This window comes from Patagioenas fasciata, chromosome 17 (assembly GCF_037038585.1).
Source record: "Patagioenas fasciata isolate bPatFas1 chromosome 17, bPatFas1.hap1, whole genome shotgun sequence".
Taxonomy (NCBI): domain Eukaryota; kingdom Metazoa; phylum Chordata; class Aves; order Columbiformes; family Columbidae; genus Patagioenas; species Patagioenas fasciata.
The window spans coordinates 1,470,321-1,493,216 of NC_092536.1; the positions used below are offsets into that span (position 1 = coordinate 1,470,321).

The 22,896-nt window shown below is 41.2% G+C and overlaps 1 protein-coding gene across 3 annotated transcripts in view; it reads right to left on the reverse strand.

The window, feature by feature from the left end:
• Positions 1 to 22,896, reverse strand: part of SFSWAP (splicing factor SWAP) — a 29,962-nt gene that overhangs the window by 1,275 nt on the left and 5,791 nt on the right. For all 3 annotated transcript variants that reach the window (XM_065851280.2, XM_065851281.2, XM_065851282.2), the window contains exons 6-17: positions 22,351 to 22,466; positions 21,368 to 21,503; positions 20,543 to 20,780; positions 20,075 to 20,206; positions 19,656 to 19,749; positions 17,214 to 17,388; positions 14,958 to 15,191; positions 13,368 to 13,555; positions 5,712 to 5,977; positions 3,545 to 3,670; positions 1,566 to 1,736; positions 1,333 to 1,405 (exon numbers count right to left, since the gene is read on the reverse strand). In XM_065851280.2, coding sequence (XP_065707352.1) covers positions 1,333 to 1,405; positions 1,566 to 1,736; positions 3,545 to 3,670; positions 5,712 to 5,977; positions 13,368 to 13,555; positions 14,958 to 15,191; positions 17,214 to 17,388; positions 19,656 to 19,749; positions 20,075 to 20,206; positions 20,543 to 20,780; positions 21,368 to 21,503; positions 22,351 to 22,466 — 1,949 coding nt within the window. The remainder of the gene's footprint in view (positions 1 to 1,332; positions 1,406 to 1,565; positions 1,737 to 3,544; positions 3,671 to 5,711; positions 5,978 to 13,367; positions 13,556 to 14,957; positions 15,192 to 17,213; positions 17,389 to 19,655; positions 19,750 to 20,074; positions 20,207 to 20,542; positions 20,781 to 21,367; positions 21,504 to 22,350; positions 22,467 to 22,896) is intronic.

Below are 22,896 nucleotides of genomic sequence, written 5' to 3' on the forward strand. Positions count from 1 at the left end.
CTTCAAAAGCTGCTAAACAAATCTATGTTGGGAAATAGCTTGCAGATTTGTCGAAGTTTTCTTCTTTTTGTACTTTTTGCAGAGAGTCCCTAACACCCGTGTTCTGATCCGGTGGGCGGCGGGTGGGAGGCGCTGGGAGCTGCTCTGCAGCGGGTGCTGCCCCCTCGGCCCCCAGCGCTGCCCCCTCGGCCCCCAGCGCTGCCCCCTCGGCCCCCAGCGCTGCCCCCTCGGCCCCCAGCGCTGCCCCAGCACACGCAGACCCACCCGGCACACGGGGGCCAGCGGCGATTACCGAACCCAGAACCGCGCAGCCGTCACCTCTGGCTGAAATGGGCAGGGTTTAAAGGGTGGGATGTTGACTCTGCTTTCAAGACCTTATAGTTCATATCGCATTCCTCCTACCAGGAATTCCCATGTGTTTGGCAGCCTAAGCAGCGCTAGGGCCTTCATGCTCCGTTTTCCTTCTCCAGTGCCTCTAATTGCTATTTTCCATTTTCCTGAATATTCCATGTTTTCTCATCAAAAATGGACCAAATATGGTATGTACAGTACTAGTCTACTGGTATTAATTCTGAGCTACCACTATTTCCCTACCGGAACTAAATCTTTGAACGATGTTAACTTACAGAAAGAATCATCTATCCATTGAAAAAATGAGAATATAAAAAGCAATCCTGATTTTATATTGTAAATTTGCCAAAGCATAATTAAAAGCTTTCCTCCTCTAAACCTGGCACATTCAATTGAAGGAAACTTAAATATGCATGAAGACTCTAAGAGGATGACTGAAATTAAAAATTTTGAAAAGTAATACCTTGCAGCAGCTTTTAAAACAGAAATGGAATTATTTCAACAGAGATTGAGTATCTTAAAACTGTGCTAGGGAAGCTGAATGCATTTACATTATTGCATAGAGGCACATACTCAACATGCCATGATTCACAGCAAACTTGAATATATCAACGAAATCGTAACCGTGAAAGATCAGAGACAGGGAGTCGAAGCTACTGCTCAGTGCAAAGCATACACCCGAGTTTGCAAGAGGACGTAGTTTTCTTCTACTGCCAACACCACAAACTCAGCCTTTGCCAAGGTATTTCTGCTCCTTTCTTTCATGAAAGGTGTTAAGAGCAGCCCATGGTGAGATGGGCGCTCAGAGAGGAGGCCCAGAGTGGGGAACACAGAGAAACGGGCCGAGGAGCCAGGGGCAGGTCAGCAAAGGGAAAGCTCACAGTGTATGGGAAGCTCAGAATGGTACAGGGTAGGAAGAGAGGAAAGCGGCATGATGGGCACACTTAAGCAGGCAACATAATCTGAATTTTTTAATCTTACCTGAGTGATTTTACTCTGCACTGAAGACACAATTGCTGAAGAGATTTGGCCATCTTTTTCCTGAGAAACTCCCCTAGAAAAGTTGAATTAGAAGCAGAAAATTATTGTACATGTTTTAAAAACGCATTTCACACATTGCACACGCACAGAGCTCCTCACCATCCAAGTCACGTCAAAAGACACACAGCGTCAGGAGCCATCAGCCCTGCAGAGCTCGGTACAAGTGCTGTTACCTGGAGCGTTCCTGGCTGGATTCCCTGCTCTCCACAGGAGAGACACTAGCTGAATGTACAGAATTTTTGTGTGTGGATGGTTTGCCCGGTGACGTGGATGGCGAAGGAGACCGAGCTTTGGACTTGGTACGTGACCTAGACCGCCTCTTCTTCTTCTTTTCATGGGGACTTCTGCAAGAGAAAAGTATTTTATTGAAGGATACTTCAAGCAATATTACAGTAGCTCAGTTGAAGTTACTTTTCACAGTTCTAAAAGCTCACGTTCCCTCTTCCATAGGATACTTCTGCCCTCAGCAAGAATTAGCCTTATCCCACTGCTGCACGTCTATGGTTGTGCAAATTACTTCCTCAGAAGCTCTTTTTGGGCTCCTAGCAGTCCCTGAGGTTCCCCCTTGGGACACCTCTCCATGGGCACACAGGAATTACTGGCCAGTATTGGACAGTTTGACAGACAACGACAAGTCTTCTGCTGGAGATGCGCAGAATCACTTTGCTAGAGAGAACTTCCTTCCCAAACAACATCAGGCACTCAGAATGTAATGAGAAATATAAGAGTTTAGATCCCTTACAATTTTCCTGGCTCATGAACGAACCACGGAATCATAGCTATGCAAAAGATCTGCGAGGCAAATTCATGCTTCAGTTGTTTCCTTTTCAGAAGAAAGTTCGCCCTTCCCTTCTGAGCCGAACTATAACGCAACAAACCACAGGCTCAGAATTACAAACCAGCTCCTGTGTGCCACTCAAATGAACCCAGACCTAGCAACGTGTTTTAAGTGCAGACTATTTATGACTTGGAAATTATAGATACACAAATATTTGCCACTATGTGAGCTGGAACAAAGGACTTATGGGTACCTGATGTGCTCATTATTGACAAAAGGGGAAAACAGAGGTAGTCTCCTCATATATTACAATATTAAGCTCAAAGATAATTCAATTAGTAATACACTAGAGATGGAACTATGAACATCTTTATACATGGTTATGAATTTATGGATGTATGATTTACATACCAGCACTGATATTACTGTAATTAGCATTACGGGGATAATGCCTTAGAGTCAGGCAGTAGCTCATCGGAAGCATTTCTCTCCAGCATGCGCAGCTACAAGTCTACTCACAAGAGCCGTGTTGAAGCTTCTAGAATATCTTAAACCACCGGAAAACATTCAGCCATCTTTTAGGCACCACAATATTGGCTCCTTATTTTGATTTTCTTAGGAATTTGCTGCTTTAAAAGCAGCTATGCTATAGCATATTCAATTCCCATACAAATACTGTACACCTCTGATGTTTAGATATTTGATTTTTATATAGAATTTAACATTCAAGATTTAAAATTGCAAAACCTCCTTATACTTTTCTTGCATAAATCATCATTAAGCGGCAGAAGCAATGGAAGGAATAACAGCTCTACTGGCCTTGAACACTGTCATGACTATACAGGAAACATCAGCTACACAGTCAGTTATTCCGTGACTAGCTAATTATGTACTGTAATTGCTCAGCTTCTTAAAACATTATAATGTAATCAGGCTGTGAACATATTTCATACTCAACTCTTGAAAATCTCAGTAAACATTCATCAGGCAAGAAGAATATTTTACAGTAATCTTTTTTGGTGTTTTAATCTCAGATTTGTGCATTGAGACGTCAAGCAGCACCAGCAGGAATAACATCGTACCAGTGCACGGCCTCTGCGCGGAGGTCACGCCTTACACAGGCTGAGCAGGAGAAAATGACCCACAGGAAGGAAATATGGAAGTCCAAGGGAAATCTGAACTCTCACAGCTGGGAGACAGCAGTGTGTTAGCATTCACTCATGCGCTTGTATGTTTAGTGTTCAAATATATGCAAGAATGGGGGAAGAAGAGTGAGGGCTTCCAATGTTGTTTTTCTCCACCAGTATTTGTCCGTCTGCCTCGGAGTGCACAACCTATCAGGCACGGTATAACCCCCGGCCCCAGAGCACTTACTTGGAGCGCGGGCGCTTCCTGCTGTTCCCAGGACTGTTACTGATGCGATAGGCTGTGGGGACGCTCCGCTCGTCCCGCCGCCTCTCGGGGGTGTGCGCCCGCCTCCTGGGCGACCTCGATCGAGACCTGGGCACAAAAAAACAGCCAAAAGTTTGCTTCTTGTTACTCATTTAATTACCTTTGTTTCAGCAGAATTGTGCTGCCACCAAATGCAAATATAACACCTTTCAAACGACTATTTTATACCAACATGGGGTATTTAGCCTTCAAGACTTGTCAGCTGCATAAGAATTCCCTACCCCTCCAGGCCATTTAGGATGTGGTTATCCATGGCTTTTCACTGTTCTGCTGATCCCACCTCACCAAAATCTACAGCTTTAAGACTGTTCCCCAAATCCAGGGCATGTGTTGAGGGGTCATTTTGACAATTTAGAGATCACGATTCATTATCATCTGAATGCAATATAGTCTAATGAAAAATTATGAAATAAGCACAGCTCATCTTTTGGCTGTCACAGTTAATTTAAATATAATAGTTTCAATAACTTCAAATCCAAAATACTTATCTTCACTGTGCAGATACCTCAAACCTAATAAGCTACTCTCTAAGAAAGTTACAAAAGTTTATTAAGAAAAATACCTTGTTTGTTATTCTACACTGTTTGATTAACAGGAACTGGAGCAGCGATTACCACAGAAATGGAAAATTCCAGCTGTTTTCTGTTCACTCTTGAGGTAAAATAAGGCATCGATAGTCACTTTATATTGAGATTTGTAGGTTAGAATATACATTTTGAACAGAATAAAATAAAGCAACAAAATCTCAAACATAGAATATTAGACTGAGACACTCAAGTAAAGCAGTTACTCCAAATAGAGATGTTCCAGTGTATTTGAGCATCGATATCCACACAATACAGACCCTCTAAGCAGCATCCACTCGATCCAAGATGTACGTATTAACCTCTACAAATAGTTCACAACCAATGGTAGGACAAGGGGTAATGGGTTCAAACTGGAACACAAAAGGTTCCACTTAAATTTGAGAAGAAACTTGTTCATGGTGAGGGTGGCAGAGCCTGGCCCAGGCTGCCCAGGGAGGTTGTGGAGTCTCCTTCTCTGCAGACATTCAAACCCGCCTGGACCCCTTCCTGTGGAACCTCAGCTGGGTGTTCCTGCTCCATGGGGGATTGCACTGGATGAGCTTTCCAGGGCCCTTCAACCCCTGACGTTCTGTGACTCTGTAAAGGGCTAGAAGGTGTTTCTCAAGAAGCACATGTCACAGGCATGGCCACAAAGATGAAGGAATGTATGATTCTGCATGCATGACACACATGTACAGCTGTGGTAGTATTGACATGCACAGTTTGTTTGAACTACAAGTTCCTTAGGGACTGTTGTGCAGCGTGATCCTGAGAACACAATCCCAAGAACAAGCCCTTCCTGCTGAGCACAAACTCCAATGGGATGGGGCACTTCATGGGATACATTTTACAGATGGGAAACTTTAAAGGCATGTAGACCCATATGTCTTAGATGTAATTAACAGTACGAATATAACTACAATATATATAATCTTATAGCTGGATAATTAATATAGTGAATTTAATCTCATTAGTGACTAACTCCAGAGTCAGCTGCACTGGGCTACATTCTTCTAAGGTCTCCTTTCTTCACCAGCTCTGTTTTCATCCTTCTTGGATTCCTCTCATTCCTCTCCTGTCACTCATCCAGCAGATTTTTTCGCACGCCACCCAAACGCTTGTTTTCCCTCTGAGCTTTGCTGTTCAACCAGGCACTGCTCTACCTCTATTTCTCATCTTAATATTGTCTGGTTACATTACCACAGCAACAGACACAGACTTATTAGCAAGTTCTCTTCCTGCTAGAATCACATTCCTACATATTATTGCCAAGTGTTTCACAGATCAGAGTGAAAAAGCATTTGCTGATACGAATTTTGCGCTATGTAATTAGAAATTAATGATTCATTATTTCATCAAAACTATTTTCAAAAGCCTTCCACATTTGATGATACTTATTTACTGTCTTCAAGGTGACTATAACCCTTCGTAATGGGCATGAAGATGTTTCTATAATGGAAGAAGTGCAAAAATGCTTTAAGCGTTAGCCCACTCTAAAGAATATGTTTGGTTTCCAAACCCACCTTGAATGCCGGACAGTTCTATAGGCAGTGGGAAGTGAGTGCTTTGCTTTTGAATGGGATCTAGATCTGGATTTAGACGATGAATGATACTTGAACGGTGATCGAGATCTTGACCGAGATCTTTTCTTGTGCTTTTTTCTTTTCTTTTCCTTCTCTTCATCCCTAGGAGGATCTCTGCCTTTGCTTGAAGGTCTTTCTGCTTGTTTAACCTCTAAGGTGGGCAGAGCTCGGACTGCAGCCACAGGACAGGGTATGCTATTGACACTCTGAAATCAAAGGCACACAAAGAACTGTGGTCAGTTTTCAAACTTCCATGTGAATTTTTGGTTTGAGAAAGTCCTACAAGTGTAGACAACACAAAACATCTCTAGCCCTTTACCCTAAACAGAGAGCTACATCTGCTCCTGTGTATGCCACATACATGCACATTCTGGCAAAGACGCTTAAAATATCTTGCTCGATAGTCTTGTCAATATACAATATAGGATTTTGGAGAAATGCTGGATAACAACAGCAAGGCAAATAATAACTAACAATCACCTTACATTTTTTGACTCACGAAACTGTGAGAGAAATACATCCATCTTAAGAAAGAAGTTGTAAAATCAATAACAACCTAACGTCCCATGAACGCTTCCAAAGCTCCCAGTGCTGCATCGATATTGCAGACAGTGTGCGCACCTGAGGCCGATGCCTTCGAACCTGCATGGCAGGAGGATCCGCTGGAGGCCTGCAAGTTGGGATATGCACGCTAAGACTGTCACCTGAACTAGGACTTAGTTCATAGTTCCCTTTAGCTTTTAAAAATCAGGTACTAGCAGATCTCTTCTCCTCTATTTATCCCATTTACTTAAAAGGGATAAACCTGGACGTACAATCAGGAACTACTGGCATTCAAAGTCAAGTTTCAGTGTCCCTTTCATCTCCCAACTGTGCTGGTTAGATTACAACCTCAAAACCAGCAAAACGAGTTAGTGCTGATACAAGTTATTTCTACACTTTGCAAAATAAATGTAAAGGGTTAGGAAGATCACAGAAGTGATTAATCTCAAAGACAGAAGAGGTCCACGTACAATTCATGCTCAGTGAGTAATTCCGACTGCAGTCAGTTAAGCGAAACACACCACGCTCCAAGAAATTTTCAAATTATCACCCTGTACCTGAGAGAATTCTGCTCAATACCGTGTTCAGAACAATCCGAGTCAGGTGCCACAGAGATGCTCTCATTTCCAAGCCTGTCACTGCCCCAGCTGCCATTTCAAGGCAACTGGAGAAATCACTTTCCCTCTGCCATAATTTCTGCTCCACCTGGTCTGACACTTTCAGTGTTTGATAAGGGGATGGTACCGTGATCAGAATAAAAAGTAATACATTAAAACCTGAAATACCCAAATTAGACACAGGTGATCTTTTCCTTTCTTTTATCCTTCTCCTCCTGTGAATAAGTGAAGGCAGCAGCTGACCACACCTGAACAACCTGAAACCCAGCTTTGCTTCAGGAGACCCAAGACACTTTGCTGAGCTTGAACTGACAACCACTATCACAATATTTACAAACATAGCAATAAAGCAGTACTAAACTAGTTTGCTTCAAGGACTGTAAACATTTCATAGCATGATCATTTGAGTGACCGGTTTACCCGAGGCCCATTTCCAATTTCACTAACTTTACAATCCACACGTAATTGCAGACACCTCATCTCCAACTCTAAGAGTTTCCTAAGAGACCAGCGCAGCTCCCTTCTGTTCCTTGACAATGCTATTCATCTCTTTTCGCAGTATCTTAGTTTTCACTTTGAACACTACTGAATATGCAACAGGCCAGTTTGCCTTGAAGTAGACACCTCTAATAGCTTGAAATGAAATAGCTGTAGGCAAAGTAGAGTTGAGAGGAAAATAAGAGAGGGAAGAACAAAACAAATGTTTTCAGTGCCCAAGTTCATCTGGCCGCATAAACCACAGCTATCGTACCATGGCCAAAAAGGAACTTAACATGAGTTAATACACACAAAGGTTCTCTCAGCAATCAGAACTAAGCACCCCACGACACTAAGCACCCCTATGTATCCACCAAAACGCCGAACCCGGTCAGGCCGCGACGGCGCCATCGGCTGCGAACAAATGTGCCGACTCCCTGGCTGCCTGCAACAAAAAACACCTGCAAAATGATGAGATTCACCATCGGACCAGAACTCGGAGGTTGCCGGGCCACAAGGAAAATTTCTAGGTGTACAAATAATGCTGCTGAATCCAAGTATTTTGGAAAAAAAATAAACTTAGTGTTTGGCAAACAGAAGAAGCTGTCGGTGATTTGTGTTATTACCAGTGAAAGCTGACCCAAGCAACCCAAGGTATTGGGAATTTCAACTGGAGGCATAAATGCAGAAAAAAACCAAACCAAACACAACAGCAAAAACACACAAAGAAAAAAAACCCCAAACCCAAGGCAAACGCAGACACCGGGACATTGTTACATGTTTCCAACAGGCAGAAAGGTTTTGTTTCCCGAGCAGGCTCTGCAGAGCGGCAGCCCAGCGAACGCCCTCCGGAAAGCGCTGCAGCACACGGGTTACCTGGGGAGCCTGACCACGCATCCCTCGGGGGTGAGAGACCTCAGTTTTCCGAGAGCGAAGTTACTCTGCACACATTCAGATAACATTCACCAAACCTCAATGCTTTGTCCAGTTTGGGTAACAGCACCTTCTTTTGGCCCTTATTAAATGCTGTGTGTCAGACAATTTCACTGACGTGGCTGTTCTTCAGTGTGTTATTGGCATGACTGAAGCAAATCGGATGAAAATAATGGTTCCTTCAGTAAACACTTGGCATAAAAAATGTCTCAGAGATACCTTTTTGGAAAACAAAGATGATTCAACAAGTCCTGCTGAGCAGGAATGCGTTAGGAACGAGCTCTGGATCAGGGAGAACTGACAGCTACACGAGAACACAAATGAGCACCTGAGTCATTACAAGACATTCGCGTATTTGCAGTATTCATAAGACAAGAACACACGTGAGTTATTCTGGGGTTCCGCTACTTCATCAACACACAAAGCCAATGTTAGAAGTGAACCGTAAGGTGCTTATTGCAACAGAACAAAACACTGGTGGTGTTCCTGGTACAAACAAAGTCAGCTGGTAAAGAACATTAGCAATAATGTTACTAACTCTTCTACAACTGGCTATTTATTCTGTTCTGAACAGCTGAATTTTGTAGTTACTTGAATCCTATCTTAGATCCAAATTGGAAAAACTATGGATCAATACACCTTTGTACCTTGAGTACTTTGAAGAGTAAAAATCAAGGCTCAGAACATTCTCAGCTCTCTCACCGATCTTAATTAAGATGGCAGTTCCTGATATTTACATTTTCCCCCCTATTAAATAATAATTGAAGAATCTACAGCATGAGGAACTACGACTCTCATGTAGTTTTTGACAGCAGGGTTCTCACAGTAAAAAAGTTGCAAATGGCAGCAAACTATCCACCCCCCAATGTCACATTAGTTCATGACATTCTGCTTTATGCCTTTTTTTGTCCTTTTGAAAAAGGGAAATAAACTGCTGTTCCATGCACTAATACCTACAGTCCACTGCTACAGAACCACAGCAGTGAGTGAGACAGACAGACACCACCTACAGTTGTTGATAACCCTGTTCTCCTTGGCAAAACTTGAATAGCGCCTTATTTTTAATCACGGCACATTTCTATTTCGTAAACAGACTACTTTCCACAGGAAAAAAAATGGTTACGTACAGGACAAGCGTAAGGACAAGCCATCTAAAGAAACCAACCATCAAACAGGGCTTCAAAACAGATGAAAGGGCCAAAAGAAGTGAAGTTTTGCTTTGTATTATAGAATCTTTATATTCAGAGGCACAACAGCAGATGACATTCGGGACAAGCCATTAGAACAGAGTTCCTTTCAAATCATGTGTGTGTCTGTTTTTGCAGCATTATGACTGTGGATTTCTCTCATTTAAATTGGATACTGCAGCTTAGACAGGTAACACTTTGGGTATAACCAACTGTCTTTTACATGCACAGCAAAGCACTGCGACCCCCAAAACATTCCTGATACAGGATCAAATAAGAGAGATTAGCAGAATAATCTGTATTACAAACCCATCAGACACAATTACAGTTACTTTATGCCCTGTAGATGAGAACCAGATTGCACTACACCTGCAAACAGCTGTCACTACCCCGAGTAACTTCTCTGAAGATGTCAAACCCTCCATGCCTTGTCCAGGCAGCCCCCAGTGCTGCCGCCCGCTCCTATTTCTGTCAGGTATTACCAGCACCAGTAGATTCTGGGACACATCAACTAAATGATTTAATGGTCACCTATGACCATTTCCTTTGCCAGAGTGCAGCTCTGCAGGCCTTCCTTTGCTAGGGACAGCAGGGATGGGACTTTACCTACACAATTATATTTACCAAAACATTTTGCTGGAAGCAGTGATTTGGCAGCTTACATTTTCCCTCTGCGAGACTCCTCCAAGCTGGTACCATTATCAGCCACAGCTAAAACAAGCATTAAACGCATGTTCACCAGCCAGACCTGAACCTGCCCGCTCCCTTGGCAGCACACAGAACCACAGCTCCCAGCAGATCCTGCTCCTTTCTCTTCTCAACCTCTTGTTCCCAGATGCACCTCAGAACAGCCCTGCTCTGATGGACAGGGTGAGGGAATTGGCACAGCTGCAGACAAACACTTTAACCCCTGAAAAAGGTGCTAGAAATGTTACAGGCCTACGATACCAAGTTGCTGCACCAACATTACTGGAAGCTGCTCAGTATTGGAGGGGGAAATAAAGTCACGCTTTCCAAGGCCTGGTCTGAGGCAAAACTCTGCCGAACCGTGCTGTTGTAATGCACGTGAGAACAGTGAGGAGCCACCCGTGCAAAGCTGTGCTGCTTCACTGCTCAAGCTCATTTCTCAGCCTTTTGTTCCTCTTGCTTGATTTCACTCAGGAAAAACAGGAAACTGTATGAAACAAACAATTCAGCTATGGATAAAGTACATCTGATGATTTTTAAGATTCAGCTGAGGCCAAAAAAAGCTTAAAAGCACTACAGTCTGTGGTATCGACTGTCCTTTACATGCAGTTAGTGGAATCAATTTTGTTCAAGGGTATAGTATATATTCAGCACCAGCATTTCTTTCAAGAAATACTAGGTATCAGGAAAATCTGACAGAGGTCAAGAAAGCTTCGCCCATTTAATGCATTTCTACACAGTGTGATAAGCAGGTTTTCAGCACCAGTGTACACTGTATACACATAAATAGCATTACTACTTTTTACACAGTTATTAGGCAGGGGCAATCTCACGGGAATCATCCATCTCCTACAGACATTCTCAACTCCACTTCATGCTTTATTATACATCTCGGTCATTACTCTGTTCTTTGAGACACATTTTAAGCTACCAAAATCATTCCACTGCACTAACTCTGTGACCACGGCACATTAATCTTTGTTTCCTGGATTCCTCGTTGGATGCTCCTTCCTCTCAGAATGGAGATGAAACACATTAAGTGACATTTTCAGTGGACTTAAAACTTTTTTATATGCCTTTTTTTAAAAAAACCCAAACATGACTGAAAGGGCTTTAAAAAAATCCCTGTGCTATGTATTTATTTCTAAACTGATTCAGACATCACGATGCAGCTTACTGGATTCTCAGTGTACACACAACAGAGGTTAACAAATCCACAAAATGACTTCACTCATCTCTTCCCAACAAAATTGCTGCGTAGGCAAACCAGGCAAGAAGAGCCAAAGGCAGATTACGCATTGGAATGAATGTACATGGCAGCTTGTTCAAATACGGCCAATGCAAAGACAACAGCTTGAAAACATTCATGTTTCAAAATAAACTTACATGCTACAATCTTAAGATGTGTATCTATATAAACATATTTATGCATGTCAAGTAAGCAACTACACTTAGGAGGAATATTATTTCCAAAGACATTATGGCGTTTTAGACTGTTCATTAACACAGTACCAACATTCCCAACACAACAGTCAATTTGATGTCAAAAAGCGAGTTCACCCCAGTAACAAATATACATTTTCAAGTCTAAACAAACCCTTTTATAAAGGAAGCATCTCCAAAACATTTCTATCGGGAAGGAGCAGTCAAACCGGTTGCTTCAAAATTCTTAAATTCACTGGACCTTTTTTGTGCGAGAAAGAGACGCTGCCCAGAAACTGTCCATGTGTGGGAGGAGGAAAGAGAAGCTTGGAGCAACTAAGTTTACTGAGAAGTGGGATGAAGGTGCGGGTTTGTTCACTTGCTTTTTAGCAAATTCAGCTTAGAACTTCAGTAAGTTCGGATGTGAGTGAGGACACTCATCTGTTCTTCTGAACAAGAGTCAGTTGTTACCGGTTATTTCAGACATTCTCTTAAAGAAAAATATCAAAAGAACCTTTGCTTAGAAATATCTATGTCCTTGACAAATCCCCTTGAGAAGTGGAGCAGAACTGCAAGTCTGGGGAGTTTTGCTTTGTCACTGACTCTCTGCATTCAGTTTTCAATACATAACTGGAGAAAGGTACTGAACACTCGTGCCAGCCAGGGACAATACGACAGCAGTGACAACGAGAATCCCAGTCTCTTCTGGGCCGTGACCGCATTCAATTGACATGTCTGCTGCTCTCCACTGCTATGAGTACCTGCACTGCAGGTATGACTCCTTCACTCGGCTGTTCTGTTGGATGTGTTTGGAGGTGTAATTCATGATTTCTTTGGAAAAAATCAAGAACTGGGCAATGAATTACATGTTAGGCAGTGGAAATCTTTCTATCAGAAAGAAAAAGATAGAAAACCAGTCATTTATTCTTGTAACCAGCCTGTCACAATCAATATCTGGAACTTTCCATCGGTATCCAGAGATGAAGTTCTCTTGAACAGTGCAACCAGGAGTGATATAGTGGCTTTCCTGGAAGCAGTGTAATTCCCAAACTAGAAAACTGAGCTTCTACTTCCCAACAATATTTGTATTTGCAATGTGCACAAAAGGTGTGACAGTAGCATATGCAGACACACACAGAACTGCAGTCTGGCTTGTGAAGGATCTTGCAACAACACCCCAAGCTGCATAAACTTCTGGCCCAATTTACATTAAATGTCAGGAAACTACACAGTCTCCACCAAATCCCATTCCTACTTTTTCCCTACAACTGTTTACAGCTATTGCAGTGAAGACATAAATCTCAGGTGATTTTGCTGAAAATGGGTTATGACAATTTTTCTTCCACTAAGAACAGAGATTGTCTGGACTTGCTGGAGGTGTCCGTACAGGTGCGGAACCACAGACTCCTCCATCTTTCAGCAAGCGGGCACCAGGTCACACCGGCTGGGACGTGCTTGTGATAAAATGATGCTTAGGCTAGTGTAGAGTTAAACCTGCAAGCTCATTTTCCTTTCTGTAGCTGCCTAACTGACCTCTGAATTACACATCACATTTCTCTACCAGTTCTTTAATGACAGATGAGAGGTATATGTAAGATAACTGAGAAAGACTAACAGCGTTTAAAATTCATCTGTCTCTTCAGTCAACTTCATAACATACTGTCAGATCCACACTCTATAGGTAAGTTTTCTGCCCGCTTTATGGTAAAGAGAAATTGCTTTCTGTTTACCTCGTTATTGAAATTCTCTTCAATTTTCTCTGTTTCTGCCTCTGCCAAAGGGTTTTTCAGAGTCTGCAAGAACAGTGCGGCTTTCCTTTTGCGCTCTGCTTGTAGCTGCTTTTCTTTTGATTCTTTGGAGGCCTGTGCAAGCTTCTCTCTTGCTGCAGCTGCTAATCTGTCCTCTAGCTTCTGTTTTGCTAAGAAACACAATAAAGCATAAAAGTTTAGAGTGAGTCGGTCTTGGGGAACTTGGGTTTCAAACAAACACACACTCCAACACAACCACACACGCTCCAACACAACCACACACACAGCCCCTTCAACCACTCTCAATCCTTTCAAATACATCCATTCCAAGACACAATAAGGACACATCAGCTTGAAATTACGCATTTCCAAGCATCTAAATTCATAGAGATATCATTTGCTTGATGAAGAGTAGTACAGGTGAAGTAAATGACATGAAACTCCAATCCCAAAAATTCAGGCTCCTTGTCCTTCTCCATTTACAAAAGCCACCTCAAGAAGTAACACTGTAAACTCAGAAGCTTTTTCTTCTACTTGTTACAATGAAGCAAACTCTCCATTTTGCTCTTCCCACAGGTCTGATCTTTACCTTAAACATTGTTAGAAACAACAGTTATTGTTATATGATCACAGAATAAGCCAATTGATTTAACTATGCACCTATTGGATATTTTGTCTAACCCTTTCCACCTTCCACTTCCACCTCTGTATTCTGTGCATGTTCCAGGTGACTGGGTTTTTTGTTCAATTGCAGTTCTTCCAACACACAGCTTTATCCAAATGTATTTTGCACTTCATTTTTTTTATCATACCAAATGTTTCTTATTTGCTTTAGATATGTATCACCAAAGCACACTTTGTGCTACTGAAGTTCAGAGAAGAACCGCTACTTAGGAGTGAACAAAAAACATCCTGAAAATGAGAAATTAAATGACTGTGGCATACTCATAGTTGTAAGTTTTTAAGCTGGTAAATACTGACAGCATCTCTGCTTTATTAAACAATCTCTGCTGTGAAATAGCCTGGGGGAGGAATGGAGGAAATGCGATCCCTTGAAAAGATCATTTCATTCAAATTCACACAGCAGACCCTTCTGGCCTTACATACCTAACCACGGTCACCCGAAAAACCCACACAAAGACCTAATAGCGTTGCATTAGAAGAGTAACAAAACATCAACAAGGTGATGGCAGTCTATAGGAGAATGCTATAGAACTGAAAAATGGCTTGAAGCATTTCCATTATTCTCTGAAGAAAATGAGAAATGGCCATGCCTTTTTCTGGCCTCTGTTAATGCAATCTAGAAACTAAAGGTTTAATGATTTAGTCAGAGATTGTAATGGAAAAACAAAGTAAAATCCAGAAAGGTGACGCATTAGGGCAAAGTACTCAGCGCCAGTGTGCCACAAGTAGATTTGAGCTGAGCAAAGAATGAAAATTGAATTCTTAACAACAAGCAGGAAACTGTGGGAAAAGAATTCTGATACCTGACACAGTGAAGACTCAAAATACCTAACATGTCACACTTATTCACATGCCAGTTCATTCTGTGTTCAGTGTCACCCGGGATACCTTGTTTGGCTTCCAGTTCCTCCTGGGTGAGCTGAGGCTTCTTCTCCTCAGCAGCAGCACAAGGCGCGGGCACGGCTGGAGTGTGGTTTGAAGCACTGTGAGCATTCTCTTGGCCTTCCTTGCCCTCTTCTTCCTCCTCATCGCTGTCATCATCTAATTTGACACGGTTTTTCTCCAAAGGAAGAAGGTCATTTTCTTTGGCCTTGATTGCAAAGCTTATTGGAGCAAATGATGCTGTGAATGAAGAGGTAAGATTTTACACATCATTAGACTACAGTAGAAAGTAGGTTGAACTTCTTGACTTCATCCATTACTGATGCAGACTACATCACATGATGCTATTTTCTTTTGGAAAAAGGACAACACAATCTTCTTTTTTTAAAATATTTTTTTAAGCAATGTTGGAAATTTCATTTTCCTGCAAAGATCTATCTCAAAGTCTTTTCTACTGCAGCAGCAGGGAAAAAGAAAAGTACTCCAAACCATCTCAGGAATTACATTTCCTGAGATGGGAGAAATAATTTCATATTCTGTCCCAAATAAATTTTAGTTTCAGTACTTCATATTTTCCCAGATGAACAATCTACTCTTGCAGGCTTAAGACAGAAATGCTCTGTGCTCAGGCTCCTATCTGACACACTACAGCATGATATGGTCCCTTATGTTTCCTTCACACTAAATCAACGCTTTGCACAACAATAGCACTTGGCAGGCTCACAGAACAGTATTTAAAGACTTATTTCCAACTATATGAAAATTAATTACTTCGGGGAGTTAAGAACATTTCATTACAGGAGATAGAAATGCAAAAGCTAAGTGCTTTTCCCCGAATGTCTCAGCCAGTCTTGCAGTAACAAGACTGGTGGTCAATGATTCCTGTCAGGCAGCCCCTGCTCCTCCAACAGAAGGGCAGCACAACACACACAGCACACGGCAAGGACAAAGAATGCCTCTAAACACCATGGAACACCATCATAAAAAGGAAATTGTGCATCCTTTCCAGCTCGACTGTATTAATGGATCCTCAAAAGAAAATATTAAACACGGCTAATATTTAACTATGAGCCTAAACTAGGCTTTTTGCCTCACAAAATTTTCCTTGGAACGTAGTCTGAAAAAAAATATAGAATTAATCTCTAAACCATTTAGCCAAAATGCATCTTCTAAGAATAAAGAATGGAATTTCTCAGACATCTCGGGCAAAGCAACCCACTTCCATATGGTCTGCTGCAGTATTTGTCTTTCTCAGAACGTCTTTTGCATATATATAAGACTTCAATGGGATTTTACTCCCTCATAGGCAGAAGAAAAATCTAGTGGGGATGTTATGTCTGTCTTGTAGCCAACTACTCTATTTAGGTTACAAGAAAGTGGGATTTGTACCATATTACAGGAAATGAAAATAAGTTTACAGGAACAAGTTTGTCATGCAGTGACTCACTGGTTACATTCCATCATCTAAATGTGAGCAGTTTATTATTATTAAAGCATGGGCTCCAGTTTGCCATTTGTTAATGACATAACAACAGGCAACGATACACTTTTCTGCTGTATTCTCTTCACAGGGCATCTCTGAAGACAGGGAATTTTGTTCCCTCCCTGAGGAAGCTGCTCAACCTGCCCAGAGAAGAAACCGCACACCAGGGATGGACAGACAGGCAGACAAACAGACAAGCACAGCCAAGAACCGGGGCCTGCAGCCCCCGAGGGGAAGAGACAGCAGCGAGGAGCACAAGAGAGAAACCCCAGACTCACCAGCGGTTACGGCAGCGCAGTGGCTGGAAGGCAGCGCCCATCCACTGTAACATGACACGACAAGGGGCTGTCTTTCCAGCATGACAAACGTCCAACATGAACGGGCTGGGCAAATAAGTAACAAGGCTGGGCTACCTCCTCTATATGTATGGTCTCAAACAAGACCACTCATTTTATCCTGGAGGAATAACTCCTTTCCTGCACAGAGCTTCTAACTGTCGAGTTTAAAACAACAAAAATAAGCTTCTACTGCGGTCACTGTTGAAAGCCTTCGACTTTGCACAAATAGTTTATTCTGTCAGACCATAAGTACTTGATAGTCTGGTAAGAAATATGAAAGCAATCAAATTACCTAGTTCAGTCCTTTTCTGGTGCTTCCAGTGACAATATTTTCTGCATCATGAAATCCATTTCCTTACTCTCCCCCTGCCTCTCTGCTTTTTTTTTTCCTTACATATAGGCCAACAAATATTTTCACAGCCAGCAATCGTGCTAACATACCTTTCACCAATTTCCCATCACTGACGGCTTTAGGAGGAACATCTTTTTTAGTTCCTGGGAGTCCCTTAGCACTTGGCTCAGATGCATCTTCGGGTGCATGTTCATCTGTAAACTGAGGCTCACTGGATGTATCCCCGGCAGTTTCTGCTGGAACATCTTCAGATGAGGATACTCCCTTTTCAAAAGAAATGCATAGACTTACTAACTGTGTAGTTCATGAAAGAATTAATGTAGTATCTGTGGAGCTGCAATTTTCCCAGCCATTTAAAAACATCACATTATCAGCTAAGCGTGTAACAGCTAATTCGACACCAATAAGCACTCCTGACCAGAAGTCTGCCTCTTACAAACAATGAACTGCTTCACGTAACCCCACAGGCTGCAAAAACTACAGACCTACATTAAGAATGTGCTGTTATTTTACAGCAAAGAAATTCTTCAGCTGGTACACTTTTGCCAGCAGCTGTTTTGAAAATTCTGTTCTTAAAATTAGACCCTAAAAGCATTTATTCTTTTAGGTCTTGATCTCCAGGGTCCAGGACAAAATCCATTAAAGTTAATTCACAGTGACAGAATTAAAGCTTATGACATTTTTTTCCTAATGTACAATTGCATGATACCTTCTTTACAAAATTAAGTTTTACAGGGATCAACAGAGGTTAAGGTGTTTGATTTGTTCCAACATTCTGCCGAAGAACATTGGGTCTATCAATGCTTTTTGCGGCATTAAATTGATACAGTACAGATGTGCTGAGATTTTCAAATGAGTAAAGAATTACTGGTCTGGCATTACAGGACCGAATCATTCAAGACAGCCTCTCAACTCACAGTAGAAAAAAATAATTCAGATGGATATTGTAAAACATTAAAAATATTTACATAGTGAGTCAGAGGATGACATTAAGTAATTTAACATTTAAATGAGCCTCTCTCAATAAAGAGTTTGGTCGCTTTCCACTGGCTGCTGTTAAGTACTCTTGACATTGAAATACCAGGTATGGAAGAGACCCTTTCACTGCCGCCTGCAGCCGTTCCCTGAGCAAAAAACTCATTTCTGAAAAACCTCAGAGAGGAAAAACACAAGGAAATCAAGGACTCCATCCTGTATTTACTGAAGCCAGTAATACAAATTTCTTATTAACTTTAATGGCCAAAAGGAGAACAATCAATTGCATTAGTTGCCTGTATGTACATTACTAAAGCATAAAGATAATATTGAAATCATTATTCTAAAAAATGAAAGAGAATGGTATTACCTACAGAACCATGCAGTAGGAAAATATGTATTGCTATACATGAGCTCAAGGGATTCAAACCAGTTTCTGCTTGCTGCTTAGCTGCAACTCATTCTAACGCTTAAAATGAATCCCTTATTATTACACTTTGCTTAGTGTGCAATTTTCCCCCAAAATAAATGTTAACAAGGCCTTATTAATTATGTAAGTATTGTGAATTCAAATCTGCAAATAAGATATTCTAGAATAACAGTCAGCATTGTGGTACAGGACAATTTATCAACTGAATAAGATCATATTTACCACAGCTTATCTTTACAAATACTGTTTTCAAGAAAATTTTCACTATTGAAACAAAATATTAGACACAAGTTTTTCAACGAGCAACTAGTATTGAATTCCTTCATTTTCCACGAAGCGATTTTGAGGAGTTTACCCACAGGCCTACCTTCTTCAGTTTAAGGCTCCCCAATCTAAGCCTTGAGATGACAAATGACATAGGGCCTAAAAAAAAAATAGCTCTTTCCCATGAAAAGTTAACATCAGATCATGTATTTCTGATACTATTTGCAATTTTCTTTTCAGTAAGAGAACAATCTAATGAGATCAGCTCACACAAGAACAGTTAAAAACAAGGATGCAAGTCAGTATCATCTTCTAATAACATGGACTACAAGAAGTAAAGTAAGTAGGAAGCTGATGGGAGATTTTGAAGCTCCAATATTGCTTCAGCCCCTTACAACAGGACTTTCCTTTAACAAAACCTCCCGCAGTAAAAAGCAGGTCAGGAAAGTAGTTTAGTTACTGTGTTACTGTTCTACAAAGAACCATGAGGCATACGAGAAGCTACATCTACCCTTTCTGACAACACTAATTCCAATGCTACACAGCTCTAAACCTCCACAAAGCATATATGCCCTTGTATAGAAAACCAAAGGATTCTCAGGTTGCTATTTTATATTACAACCGCACTGAGTGTCTGCTTATACTAAAAAGCAAGAACTAAATATTGGACCACCTCACATATTCTTCCATAAATGCTACACAACATTACAAAGCAACAAAAAAAAGCATTCATATCCTTTGCTGAACAGCTTCTCCATAAATCAGAGTTCTATTTTAAAACATCTCATGGTAACACAACAGATAAGCAAGTCCTCTTCTCACACTGCATTTTTAATAGAAGTATATACAGCCACATACATACCTGACAGTTGTCATTGCTCTCTTTTTGAAGGAAGAACTGTTTTTTAAATTCATAATAAGCATTATACTGGTGCCACGGTTGCAGGAACTCAAATCTGTTAAAAGAAAACTCAATATTTGAAAATGCACGTGAACACAGTACATGCCAACAATGCTCTGCCATCTGAATTTCTCTAGCAGATGGAACACTATTTCATGTTTGGAAGCACTGTAGCTTATGTCTAACCTTCCAGAGGATATACATTCAGAACATGTTTTGTTAGGCTGGCTGTTTTGAGGATTTGGGCAATAACGCTCTGGACCCTGAATTCCAACTAAAAAAATGCTAGTGCATCTCTTCTTGAGACATGTCCCGCTAATATATTTAAAAAAGAAAACTTCAACTGGTAAAATGGAAGTTAAAATAACATTTCCTCTTACCTGAGATCATTCTTGGCACGAACACTGGTTTCAAATTTTATCCCATTCCTAGCAACGTACTCAGCAAGCTTATCAATGACAGGCTGGATATCTGGGGGTGGAGGTATAATGGCAACCACCGGAGTAATTGTGCTGAAAACATCAAAAGTACAACATTTTTATAAATGGAACATCGGCATCTTTCAGACTCCTGTTTTAACAAAAAACATCACATAGAGCTTTGCCTTCTGGATTCATTATGCAGCTAAAATATCTTTATTTTCCATCGCACAAAAACTTCATAGTAACTGAGTAATAATAACCATGTACAATATCAAAGACCAAAGTGGAGGTGATCAAAGCCATATTGTATAAACGCTGGCAGACGCTCCTGAGGAATCCCCAATAACAAACCCCTTACTAAATATTTCATATTGAAGTGCAGGAACGAGACCCCTTCAAAGCAACAAGCCAATGTGTGTGCGGTACCTTGTGGAGGTTGTGGTAGGAGTCAGGCTGGTGCTGCTGTCGCTGGCGTCGGGGGGAGGCGGGGGGGTCGTGCCGGGGGGCGGGGGGACGGTCGCCACCCCCGGAGCGCTCGATACCGTCACTCCTGCAGGCAACGCGCTGTAGTACGTGGCAACGTCTATTCCTGGAGGTGGAGGCGCGAGGCAATAGGTTCCATCGGGCAGCATATAGTAACTATAATACATGGCTGCCACAGTTGCTATGAAAAGAGAAATGTAAGAACAATTTTCTAATTAGCAGGAAAACACACAATAAGAAACACTGATTATTGCAGCAGTGCAAACACACTGAGAACCCAGATTCACACCACACATTAAGAAATGGTATCTAATTTCTTGTGCTAAAAATAAAAAGGAAAGAAAAAAATGCTCTTATTAACACACTTTGAATGAATAAGAAATATGTAAATTAAGAGACAGAATCAGAAGGGACCTTATAGCACATTACTTTATAGGACAGTTTGACATTTGGCAGTGGAGGCAGTCATTAGGTTTCGTTAGTAGAATCTGATCGAAATGATCAGAAACCACGAAGGGTGCAGTGCTCACCATTGCACAGACCCAGACTTGCCCTCCGCCTGCCCACCCTCCACCCCGTGCTGGTTTTCCTACACAGCTGACGATTCAACAGATATTCAGGAAAAATGCACCTTCGAGGACTCAGGACATTGAAAAAGAGGAAGTACCAATTACGAGTGATCAGTGTGAAGCGAGTGTTATTTTCTCCCCACCAGCATCCCCACACAATCCCTGCAGACACACCAGCTGCCCCATCACAGGCACTTACAATCAGAGGAATATTCAGCCTGGGATGTCTGCACAGCTGCCCCGTCTGTGGACTGGGGGGTGGATGAGCTATTATCTGATTGCGCTTTGCGCACCAGTGCTGCGAGGGGATGATCGGGGTCTACCACCTTCAAAGGCTGAAAACGTTTTGAGAATAGACAAAAAAGGATTAAAATTTGAAGTACATATTTAAGACATGTTAGCATCAACCCAATTTGGAAAGCAAATCTATCTAAGTGAATACACATCAGTAATATTGTACCAACACTGAAGTTACTGTTGTAGCTCTCACATCAGAATCCACTTATTTTCTGAAAATTTGTAGAAAAAAACCAAAACTAAACAAAAATACTTCAATGTAAACAGAAATCCATCATACATATTTCAAGAAGGTGGTTATTGCTCTTACCCATCTATTGTCAAGGCTGGAATAAGACAAAGAACCTGACTAAATATCAGACAGCAACAGCACCGTTTCTCAGCATCTGTCATTCCCTTTATCCCATCACTGATCAAACCCAGAAAATAAAAATAGCTCCCACATCCAATCAAATTTACACTTCATGAGTAGTATTAATTCTGCTGAAATGTTATTTGCTGAAACTATGACTTCATGTCAACACTTTATCTGCTAAAATCTAAAAAGAAAACATTCCCTCTCAGCTTATATACAGAAGGCATTAAATATCTTAATCTTTTCAGCTTCAATACAGGTTCTGTGGGATAAATCCTTGAGTGATGCCCTCAATACCAGAGGGCATCAAAAATAGAAACATAATTCCTTACAAATGGAAAAACAGCAATTCATGTACTAGAGGAAAGGTGACTTGAAAGTCTACCAAAGCAGATTAAAATTACTAAGACAGAAACCAGGAAAAAAATCATCTTTGTCAACAAAAGATGGTAACACCTGCATATTATAATTTTTGTGTCCAGGAATCAGTTGTTCTACAAGATAGAAAGCAATTTCAGCAAGATAAGTACCTTCATGAGCTCTTCAAGCCTACTGCATTTTTTAGATGCAAAGAGACTTGGATGCAGATAATTTCCATCATCATCATCGTCATCATCCTCTTCTTCCTCAGATTTGACTCTCGAGTCTAAATAAAAGCAGTGTGTGAATTTTATTTGGGTTTGCTATGCATTTGTATTAGGAGAGAGAGACAGTACAGGACAAGCACGTGTTCTTAGGAACCTACTGTTTTAATATATCTGCTTATTCACAAAAACAAACACACAAGATATTGCTCGCCAGCAATACAACTAAAAGCTATGTGCTCAGAGCAGCTTCCCATTGGAGCCATTCAAGTGTTTCCAAAAACTCAAAGTTCATAGCAGCTCTTGTATCTGACAGTTTCTCAAAACAATATTGTCTTGCAAGAATCTTCCCCAACTTAACCAAAATTTTGAATCATCACATCAATCTCAGTTGTAGGATACGAGGATACAAAAAAATGTGGTTGTTTTACCAACAAAAATCAGTGGGTGTTTTCATGATTCACATCCTGAAACCATCCATTTGACAAGCAA